General features: G+C 42.0%; 1 protein-coding gene across 1 annotated transcript; it reads left to right on the top strand.

Annotated features, from left to right (window-relative positions):
• The first annotated feature begins 450 nt into the window (after nucleotides 1–450).
• LOC121299311 (epidermal growth factor-like protein 8) lies at nucleotides 451–8,679 on the top strand. The gene is made up of 9 exons (XM_041226994.1): nucleotides 451–1,792; nucleotides 2,528–2,679; nucleotides 3,575–3,691; nucleotides 5,645–5,757; nucleotides 6,139–6,237; nucleotides 7,317–7,454; nucleotides 7,715–7,782; nucleotides 8,028–8,190; nucleotides 8,294–8,679. The coding sequence occupies exons 1-9, from the start codon at nucleotides 1,691–1,693 to the stop codon at nucleotides 8,314–8,316; spliced, it is 975 nt and encodes a 324-aa protein (XP_041082928.1). The 5' UTR covers nucleotides 451–1,690; the 3' UTR covers nucleotides 8,317–8,679.
• The last annotated feature ends 3,354 nt before the right edge of the window (nucleotides 8,680–12,033 follow it).

Raw genomic sequence — 12,033 nt, 5'->3', positions numbered from 1 at the left:
GTGAAGGTGGGAACCGAATTAAAACGGCTCTGTTGTGGGTGGATTGGCTCTTTGACTATACTAATGGTGATTTTAGATGACGAAATGGTTGCTTTAGCTGTAGTGTTTCATTATATGATGGAAACAATATTCGGGATAAGAAATACTGAAGATATTCAGGGGCAGAATGCGGGGTGTTTTGTGTTAAGTGAGTTTGAGTAAACTTGTTTTCAAATAAATAAATAAACAAGCAAACTAATCAATACAAAACAGTTTTTAACTGCATTTTGGCCAAATACGTAACTTAAATTGTTTTAGTTAATTTTGCGCAATATATGATTTGATCGTAAAATAGTTTTTAGAACTTATTCTGTAAATGATCCAGCGGTGCAGTGCAGGTCAGTGCGTGGGAGAGAGCTTAGAGAAAGCGGGGGCGCAGGGTAGGCGGGAGGGGCATTGTAATGCAAATGAAGGTTTTAAAGTTCAGGAAAAGCTTACAAAAATAAATAAATAAATGCAATCCTGTTTACTGAATGTCAAGTCGCACCCTGATACGGGCTGGTGGAGCCGCGGACGAGGGTTAATTTAATAATTCCTCACAATGAGAAATTACAAAGGGCTTTCGTTCTTAAAATGTTTTGATGGATAGAGCTGAGAGAACATGGGAAAACGTTTTTTTTTATTTATTTATTTTATTTTTTTTATTTGAAACTGTTTCAAATAAAACATACATTAGACATTAAAATAGCTCCACGAATCAATTTTAAAGACACCTCTTTCTTTTAAGCAGAGAGATATATAAATTTTGATTTTCGTACAAACAAAAATTACTCTTGTACAGGAAGCCCTCGTTATACAGCGACCAACAAACTCAGAACCGTCAAGACTGCAAACCAGACCGTAGGCAAGATCACCGCTGTCAACAATGCGAGAGGGAGAGGACGGCAGACAGGACAGAAAGAAAGGGGGCCAGGCTGTCCCTTATTCAAATAATGGATTTCCTATAGGAAAAAAAAAAAAAAGAATAGTTTTCTTTTCACTAGTTGGTTAAAAAAACATCCAAGTCTCGAATTTTTGAGAGAGAGAGAGAGAGAGAGAGAGAGAGAGAGGAGGACTAGAGAGAAGGAAAAAGTGGGGACAGAGGGAGATGGGAGGGGAAAAGCGTGCTTGAGAGGAGAGTAAAGAAAATCCCAATTTCTTTAGGAATTACTTCTCTGGTGTTTGGAAGGGCGGTGGGTCAACGTTGCTTTGCTAAACTCTGGTCTTTAGTAGATTTTTTTTAAAAAATAGAAATGACAATAATAATTTAAGTTTTGTTATTACGTCGCCCAAGGCAGCTCCGTGCCGTTTTTTGTTTTTTTTTTAAATTGTTCGCTCGGCTTTCGTTTATCATTGAGATTGAATTTACTGTCATTGATTTTTATTTATTTATTTTTATGGTAATTAAAAAAAAAAAGCGATTAACTAATTAATTATTTAATTAGGTAAAAAAAAAAAATCACAACTTAAATACAGTACAGTTCTGTGAGGCACAAAAAAGACGTGAGGATTTTGAACGTATTATTATTATTATTATTATTATTACAGTTGTTTATGAAGTGAAATATAATATTTTGAAGAGGATACCTTTTTGAACCATTGAAAACGTTTGCCAATGAATTTATTTTTATAGTTTCTTTTAGTATTTGTAAGAATAAGGGAGTCGTTTTTCATGATTTTTGGTTGCTGTGGATATCCTTCCGAACAGTTACTGCAGAAGCACCTCCGCGTTTCCTCGTTTGGGAGTACTGCCGGTGTCGCTTGCTTCAGAAAGGTAAGACTGATGCCCGAGTGTTGTCGATATGCCCAGCCGACCCTATCTGTTATACCGGTTAATAGATACAGCAGACCCTGTCTCTATATCTGTTAATATATCCAGCAGACTCTCTTTATATGACGGACAGACCGATCGACAGAGCATACGCAGACTGGCACACAGAATAAAAAACTGAGACAGACACACAACAGACTGAAAGACATACAGTATAATATAGAGAGATACATACAGACAGAAAAATAGATACATATATAAACAGAAAGACAGACACATAGATAGACAATAGATACAATCAATATAATCCTGCTTGACCATGTGGCTGTGCTGCACAATCCTTCCTGTAAGCAAGAACAAGCAAACAATCTTAGGGAAAAAGCTGGTCTTTTCTTCACAGCGGCGCTTGTATGGGCGATAATACAGTCGACACTCAGAAGGGTGACTGTCTGCTTGACTCAGTGTGTTCTAGTTTCAGTAATACAGATGAAGGCACTACCCTGCAATGGACTGGCGTCCTGTCCAGGGTGTAGTCCTGGCTTGCGCCCTGTGTCTGTCAGGTTAGGCTTCGGATCACCGCGACCATGTTAAGGATTAAGCAGTTAATGGTAATGGATGGATGGATGGATAATGAAGGCATTAGAGCCCAAACGTTTGTCTGTTTGACTCAGTTTCTTGTATATATTAGCTCATCACTACAGCAAGCCAATGTATAATATGTTTGTTTTGTTATTTCAGAGGGATCCGGTGCTATCGGATAGAGGCACAGACAGACAGACGGACCTACTTCTCCGGTTCAGCCGAGCGATGCTAAGCCTCTTTGGAGTTTTTCTGTGGGCGCCCCTTTGTATAAGCCTCGGGGTCAAAGGTCATTTGCCCAAAACAGGAAGGTAAGACTGTAAACAGGGTTACTATAGGCTGTTGCGAAGTACTTTTCCAAAAAAACCAAAACGGTGCTGTGGCAGGTGAATCAGTCCTGTGGCGTACACCCTATTGACGGTGCTGTGGCAGGTGAATCAGTCCTGTGGCGTACACCCTATTGACAGTGCTGTGGCAGGTGAATCAGTCCTGTGGCGTACACCCTATTGACAGTGCTGTGGCAGGTGAATCAGTCCTGTGGCGTACACCCTGTTGACAGTGCTGTGGCAGGTGAATCAGTCCTGTGGCGTACACCCTGTTGACACTGTATATGTTCACATTTGTATTCTCTGAGTGTAACACATGCAGTCACTCTGATGGGCCCCAGATATCTCGGCTGGCTTCCTGGGATGCACATGTTGAGGTTTTGAAGTTTTCAGTCACTGGGACTGATTAGAGCAGCTCGCTCTCCTCTCTGGGCATTCAGTTGAAACTGAGAGGCCCACATTCAGTTATTTTCATTTCCAAAAGATGTTGGTATTTTAACAAGCCTGATCTGTCTCTGTCTCTCTGTCTGTCTCTCTTTCTCTCTCTCTTGCTCTCTCTCTCTCATCCTCAGGGTGTGCTCTCAGCAGACTGTCAAGGAGGGTGCCTGTCTGACTGTGTCTCACTCTTTCTCTTGCTCTCTCTCTCATCCTCAGGGTGTGCTCTCAGCAGACTCAGGGAGGGTGCCTGTCTGACTGTCTCGCTCTTTCTCTTGCTCTCTGTCTCATCCTCAGGGTGTGCTCTCAGCAGACTGTCAGGGAGGGTGCCTGTCTGACTGTGTCTCACTCTTTCTCTTGCTCTCTCTCTCTCATCCTCAGGGTGTCAGGGAAGGTGCCTGTCTGACTGTGTCTCACTTTCTCTCTGTGTCTGTGTTATCCTCAGGGTGTGCTCTCAGAAGACTGTCAGGGTGCCCCTGGTTTACAATGAGAGCTTCGTTCAGCCCGTGTACAGGCCCTACCTGACCAGCTGCCCAGGACACAGGATCTGCAGCTCCTACCGGTCAGTGCTGCGGAGTTATCCTCATCATCATCCAACAATCATTACTATCAACAATACCAAAATCATCATCATCACCACAATCATTACTATCAACAATACCAAAATCATCATCATCACCGCAATCATTACTATCAACAATACCAAAATCATCATCATCCAACAATCATTACTATCAACAATACCAAAATCATTTTCATCCAACAATCACCACAATCATTACTATCAACAACACCAAAATCATCATCATCCAACAATCACCACAATCATTACTATCAACAATACCAAAATAATTTTCATCCAACAATCACCACAATCATTACTATCAACAACACCAAAATCATCATCATCCAACAATCACCACAATCATTACTATCAACAACACCACAATCATTATCATCCAACAATCATTAATATCAACACCAAACTCATCTTCATCCAACAATCATTACTATCAACAATACCAAAATCATCATCATCACCACAATCATTACTATCAACAATACCAAAATCATCATCATCCAACAATCATTACTATCAACAATACCAAAATCATCATCATCACCCAACAATCACCACAATCATTACTATCAACAACACCACAATCATTATCATCCATCACCACAATCATTACTATCAACAACACCAAAATCATCATCCAACAATCACCACAGTCATTACTATCAACAACATCACAATCATTATCATCCAACAATCATTAATATTAACACCAAACTCATCTTCATCCAACAATCATTACTATCAACAATACCAAAATCATCATCAGCATCCAATCGTTAATAACAATACCAAAATCATCACCCAACAATCACTAATATCAGTACCAAAATCATCATCACCATCATCCAACAATCACTACTATCAACAATACCAAAATCACCATCCAAACAATTACTATCACAATACCAAAATCATCATCCAATAATCATCACTATCAACAATACCCAAATCATCCAACAATCACCACTATTAACAATACCAAAATCCTCCTCCTCATCATCATCATCATCCAACAATCATTAATATCAACACCAAAATCATCATCATCATCCAACAGTCATCACTAGCAACAATACCAAAATCATCATCATCCAACAATCATTACTGTCAATACCAAAATCATCATCCAACAATCATCATCATCCAACAATATCGAAATCACAGCAATCATTACTATCAACAAAACCAAAATCATCATCGCCCAATCATTACTATCAACACCAAATCATCATCATCATCATCCAACAATCATTACTATCAACAATACCAAAAGCATCATCATCCAATAATCATTACTATCAACAATAACAAAATCATTATCACCCAACAATCATTACTATCAACAATACCAAAATCATCATCATAGAAATAATTAATATCAACATCAATATCAGCATAATCAAAATCATTAAGATAATTCTTAATGTTATCAATATTATGATTATTATCATGGTTATTAAGATCGTTGTCATGATGATAGTTATAATCATTATTGCTATTATTAGGATGTCACTCGGGAAGGTTGACGCCCTCTCAGACAAGCTTACTGAATAATCACCAGTAGCATCATCATAATCATTATTATAATAATCTTTATATTTCATAATGGACCACCATTACAAAGCGCTTAACAAGAAACGAGACTAGGGTGTGTATTATGCATCAGCTGCAGAGTCACTTACAACAACGTCTCACCCGAAAGACGGAGCACAAGGAGGTTAAGTGTCTTGCTCAGGGTCACACAGCGAGTCAGTGGCTGAGCTGGGATTTGAACCGGGCCTTTTCTTTAACCACTGGACCACACAGCCTCCTATTAGTAGCAGTCGTCGTATTCCTTATTACATCTTATAATAGCAGAACATGTGTATTCTACCAGGCGATGTCATCCCCGCCCCCTACTTCAGTCTGACCTCTGACCCTTGCTGTATCTTGCAGGACGTCCTACAAAGTGTCTTTCCGTCGGGTTCACAAAGAGGTTGTGCAGACTAGCGCCATCTGTTGTCCAGGCTGGAGAAAGCGCTCCCCTCACTCACTCAGCTGCGATATAGGCAAGTACCACATAGCCACGAGAACGCCCTTATAAAGGCTTATCATAGTAAAAGCAGCGTGATAAAGCAGTGAGAGCACAGTAAAGCACAGCAAAGTGTAATAAAGCACAGTGAGAGCATGGTAAAGCACAGCAAAGTGTAATAAAGCACAGTGACAGCATGGTACAGTTTCCCATAGTAGAAGCACAGCAAAGTGTAACAAAGCACAGTTATCGCATGGTAAGGCACAGTGAAAGCACAGTAAAGTGTAGTGAAGCACAGTGAAAGCATGGTAAAGTGTAATGAAGCACAGTGAAAGCATGGTAAAGCCTGTACCTGGTACAGGGGAGACGCTCAGGACCCTGTCAGTCAGGTATTGTAACCCCTGCTCTCGCTCCCCAGCTCAGTGTCCCAGGCCGTGTCTCAATGCAGGGGTGTGTGGCAAGCAGCCGGGGCTCTGCTCCTGTAAACCGGGCTGGACTGGGAACCACTGCCAAACTGGTGAGCTGCTACCAACCAGCTGGCTGTCATTTCACATATATCTATCTGTCCATCTCCCTGTGTGTTCGTATGTTTTTGTAATGTTTTGCATATATCTCAAGAACAGCTTGTGTGATTGTGATGAAATGTTATTGAGAGTATCAGAACGTGTGTGTGTGTGGAAGCTGTCTGACCACCTGTGTCTGTCAGTCTGTCACACTTTTTTTTTTTTTAAATGTAGTTGTTGGCAATTATTTTTTTATTTTCTCCCAATTTGAAATGGCCAATTATTTATTTATGCTCTGCTCACCGTTACCACCCCTGTGCTGACTCGGGAGCGGCGAAGACGAACACACGCTGTCCTCCGAAGCATGTGCCGTCATCCGAGCCCTTCTTTACACACTGCGGATTCACCATGCAGCCGCCCGGGAGCTACAGCGCAGGAGGACAATGCAGCTCCCGGGCAGCTAACAGGCAAGCCCACAGGCACCCGGCCAGACTACAGGGGTCTCTGGTGCGCGGTGAGCTGAGGACACCCTGGCCGACCTAGACCCCCTCCCGCTACGCTCAGCCAATTGAGCGGCGCCTCCTGGGAACTCCCATCCACGGTCGGCTGTGGAATAGCCCAGACTCGAACCGGCGATGTCCAGGCTATAGGGCGCATCCTGCACTCACACAGAACACCTTTACTGGATGCGCAACTTGGGAGCCCTCACACTTACATTTTTTTTATTATTATTATAATTATTATAATTATTATTATTATTAGTAGTAGTAGTAGTTAATTTAGCAGATGCCTTTATCCAAGGCGACTTACAGAGACTTGGGTGTGTTAACTATGCATCAGTTGCAGAGTCACTTACAATAGCGTCTCACCCAGAAGACGGAGCATAAGGAGGTTACGTGACTGGCTCAGGGTCACAGTGAGTCAGGAGTGAGCCGAGATTTGAACCGGGACCTCCAGGTTACAAAGCCCTTGTTCTTTAACCACTGCCCCCTACAACCTCCTCTACGTGAATCTAGAGAACTGTTTATGCAATTGTGAGAAATTCTCCCCCTCACTGATCTTTTCCATCCTCTGTTGCTCCCCTCTCCCTCAGATGTGAACGAGTGCCTCTCTCCTCTCCACTCCTGCACTCAGATCTGTGTCAACACTCCCGGAAGCTTTGTCTGCACTTGTCACAACGGTTATGTCCTGAGGCCTGATGGGAAATCGTGTGAAAGAGTGGAGGCCGCGGGTAAGAGACTGTAGCGAGCAAGAGAACGATCGCAAGCGACATGAAGCCGTTAGACGTCAATGCTCGACCAGGTCATAGCAGCTGACTGATGAATTTGAAATGACAATAGACAGGAATTTGAATTATACTGATCGAGTAGTGAGTGAATTTGAATTGCACTGATAATGTCTGAAATTAATTTCAATTGAAAATTAAGTGAATTTGAATTAACTGAACATTTGTTCCTAATTCTGCTTTCCGCCTGTATTGATTTGTTGAAGAGCCTGTGTCTGGAGAGCTGAGAGAAGAGGTGAAGACTCTGAGGAGTAAAATAGAGAGTCTGGAGAGGGTGAGAGTAGCTCTCATTGTAATATACACTTCACTGCACGGCACTGCACTGCACACCAACACCAAGTCAAAATGAGATCCCTCCCCCTCATCCTCCCATCTCATCTATAACTATAAAACATACACTTGTGATAAATTCAGAACTACTAAAATAGACTTTTCAACAACACACTCAAACCCACCACTCTCTCACCACCTCTCCATGGACTCTACTCTCTCCCTCCCTCCCTCCCTCTCCCTCTCCAGCGTGTGGAGCGAGCTGTCTCTCTGGTCTCCCGTCTTGTGCCGGTCAGTTTGGAGGAGCTGAGAGACGATGACATCACTGCGTTCTGGGAGAGGCTGCAGGACCTGGACCGCATCGAGTCTCTGAGTGAACAGATCCTGCTGCTGGAGGAGAGGCTGCCCAGCTGTGAGTGAGAGACTGAGACACACACATGACTCTCATTGCTGTGTGATTGTGGTGTCACTTGGTATGGACGTTCTTCCTGGCAGCACTTTATTTTGTTTTTCAGGTTCCTGCAAAGAGAATCGATGACACACCCAAGATTTCAGCCATGCACTTTGACCTCTGCACAGCGACAACGGGACAAAACTGGATGTTAAATACACACACACAGACATGCAGTCTACACTACAGACTGACTACACTACACACCCAGAAACATGCAGACACATAGTCTACACTGCACACACAGAAACACACTGAGTATCTACACTGTACATGCAGAAACACACGGACAGTCTACACTGCACACGAATAAACAGGGACGCACAGTCTACACTGCACACGCCGAAACAGTGAGGCTACACTGCACATGAATAAACACAGTGACACAGTCTACAGTGCAACACATACGACAGTGCAACACACACTGACAGTGACACATACAGTCTACAGTGCAACACACACTGACAGTGACACACAGTCTACAGTGCAACACACACTGACAGTGACACACAGTCTACAGTGCAACACACACTGACAGTGACACACAGTCTACAGTGCAACACACTGACAGTGACACACACAGTCTACAGTGCAACACACACTGACAGTGACACACAGTCTACAGTGCAACACACTGACAGTGACACACACAGTCTACAGTGCAACACACACTGACAGTGACACACACAGTCTACAGTGCAACACACACTGACAGTGACACACACAGTCTACAGTGCAACACACACTGACAGTGACACACAGTCTACAGTGCAACATACTGGCAGTGACACAATCAGTTTACAGTGCGACACACAGTCTACAGTGCAACACACTGACAGTGACACACACAGTCTACAGTGCAACACACTGACAGTGACACACACAGTCTACAGTGCAACACACACTGACAGTGACACACACAGTCTACAGTGCAACACACTGACAGTGACACACAGTCTACAGTGCAACACACACAGTGACACACACAGTCTACAGTGCAACACACACAGTGACACACACTGTGTTCTCAGAGGATTTCATTCGGTGCTACTGTATTTAAATTGGCATGCAGCTAAACCATGCTGGAAAACAATGTGTACCAACAATAATGAGTTTAAAAAAAAATGTAAATATATATTTGTGTCTATTTATATTTCACATGTTAATAAAGTAATTTTTAAATCCTTTTCTTCATTGTAACTTTTTTACATTCTGGCATTGCTTTAAAACAGCCACCTACAGGACAGACTGTGGCTTTACAAGCAGGGATGTCACTAGAATCTTAAAATTCAATTTAAATAGCAACATACGCTGTGCCGGGCGTGTCATGTACATTAATCCGTGGTGCGTCGGGTGCAAGTAAACATGCCTGTTGTGCTGGAACGTTGACGAATTATCACTGGTTAATTTCTCATGCATGATTATTACCTATAAAATAAAAACAAACACGCAGATCCCTTTCAACAAAGTTTATAAAACATATACAGTATATCATTACAGGACGTCCCGACACAAATATATATACACAAAGTTTATATGCAGACAGCAGGCACAACCTACAGCAGAAACCTGTCAGGACAATACTGCAGAATGCAATAGAAATGCACACTGCATTCTGCAAAACCAGCCGCCAGACCACAGGAGCAGCAGAGCCAGCAGACGCCTTCATTAATCCGCCTTCCTCCCAGTCTCACTACCCCTATAAATGTCTCCCTCAGTAAAAGCACAGCAAAGTGTAATAAAGTATAGTAAAGCATAATCATAAACATTTCTCTTTTACAGGTTACACACAAAATTGCATTCATTGGCTCTTCCACCCCATATATGCTAATTACCTGGTCCCAAACCCCTAGTCAAGAGAGCCTGTAATATTTACAGTTCAATCTTATTGGAGGGTTGCAGTGATGGAATGGCGGCAGAATCCTGTGGGGGTGGGATGGGGGCAGAGTTAGGTCCTTTGTCCAGTGCAAAGATAATCCATTCAGAAAATTACCTTCCAAGTTTATTTTAAAAAGTTTATTTTTTTATTGTCCAAATCCATTGAAAATCCACACCGAGTTCCAGGTGGAGACAAAAGATTTCCACTTAATTCAGTTTTTAGGAGTCATGTTTATTTTCTCCTGAGCAAAAAGCACACGCACACAAAAACACCAAAAATGACAAAATCCATTAAAACAACCCAGGGATAGTTTTTGGTTGCCCAAAGTCAAATTTAAATAATTGATCCCACAAGTAAGTAACAGCGACAGCAGGGTTACATCACACTGGCCAACCATGAACTGCAGGTGTCTGTACATTGATTGGTTAGCTTGGACTACCATCACAAGCAAAGGAAACAAGAAAAAGTGCAACAGAGGAAGCTGTCTGGTTAGTTTTAGCATTATTTCTGTTCTGGTTCTCCAAAACACCTGCATTACTTCCCACCTACCCTAGCTCTCTCTGTAGTAGAAAATCAAAAGTAAAAAAAGGCAGTTTACATTTTTAATGGAAGCACCATATAAAAAGCACAATCATGTGACAATGGGATTTAATCTAGCTCCGCCTTCTCTACATGTATATAACCCAGACCCTTCTCTACAGGCATACAGAGAGTAGATAGGTAGAGCAGAGTTAAAAGGACTTGGGATTCTCCAGGCAAGCTCAAAGCAGTTCAAAGCTAGGTAAAGGCAGATCTTGAGAAAAGCGATAAGAATTCCATATTTGAGGAGCGACAAAAGTCACAATGAATGCAAATATTAGTAAGGGGAATGCTAAAAAGAAATGGAAACTGCTTTTGAAGAGAGATAAAAATCAACCTTCCCGCCTCTCTATTTCCAAAACAGAAAAGTATATCAAAACAAGTTATACATTAACACTTTTTTGGCAAATAATAATAAATACAAACAATGAACAATAAAAGAAACGTGAGCACATCCCCAGAATCACAAGGTAAAAAAACACACACAAAAAAATAAAATGCAAATACATTTACCAGACATGATGGATCTCAGTTAGGAGTTTCCATTTAATACCCAAAGCATTTAAACTTCAGTAGTCAACAGTTTGTAACCAGTGTGAATAGCCATCCTGAGAAGCCCTCCATCGCGCTGTGTGAGTGACTGCAGCGTGGACCTGCGTGAGTGACCGCAGCGTGGACCTGCGTGAGTGACCGCAGCGTGGATCTGCGTGAGTGACCGCAGCGTGGACCTGCGTGAGTGACTGCGTGTGCACACCACTCAACTGAATATGGGAAAGACAGTGAAGCAATATTAAATAGGAAGCTGGCCAACACTGTACTCTTACTACATGTAAACACTGAGGCTACACCTAGATTACACCTGCACATTTGAGAATTAACAGGAAGTGGCCACCCTATTAAAAAGAGAGAATTCCCCGTTATAAATAAACACTGAATTAGTAAAATTCTTATTATCCAGGAATATTAATAAGAAATGGCTGTGCACAGTCTTGTTTCCCTCCTGGTTGTCTCATTAAGACTAGACTTCAATGGATAATCGGGCAGGTGTTTTTGCTGCGAAGGTAGCTGGTACTTTTACAGTATGTTGGTGTCGGAGGGAATTAATTTAATTGGGAGTAAATATAGATTTAATTTATATAATTTTACATTATTTTATTTACAATTTTAAGTCACTCAGGATTTTCAAACCTCAGTTTTTACTGATTTTTTTTCATGATAATTTTGGCACGCTGCATTGTAAATAAATAGCTCTGACGCAGGGCTGACCAATGAATGCAGTTTAAAAGCGGTGTCGCAGCAGCGCTGTCCGCTCTCCAGGCTAGAACACAGTCTCTAGGAATAGCTTC

Source organism: Polyodon spathula, chromosome 24 (assembly GCF_017654505.1).
Source record: "Polyodon spathula isolate WHYD16114869_AA chromosome 24, ASM1765450v1, whole genome shotgun sequence".
NCBI classification, from domain to species: domain Eukaryota; kingdom Metazoa; phylum Chordata; class Actinopteri; order Acipenseriformes; family Polyodontidae; genus Polyodon; species Polyodon spathula.
This window is presented reverse-complemented; position numbering and strand designations above follow the sequence as displayed.

Coding starts and splice junctions, on each gene's coding strand:
- LOC121299311 (XM_041226994.1), top strand. CDS start 1,691: ATGATTTTTGGTTGCTGTGGATATCCTTCCGAACAGTTACTGCAGAAG. Junction 3,692..5,644: donor AGGATCTGCAGCTCCTACCG/GTCAGTGCTGCG, acceptor TGTATCTTGCAG/GACGTCCTACAAAGTGTCTT. Junction 7,783..8,027: donor AAATAGAGAGTCTGGAGAGG/GTGAGAGTAGCT, acceptor CTCCCTCTCCAG/CGTGTGGAGCGAGCTGTCTC.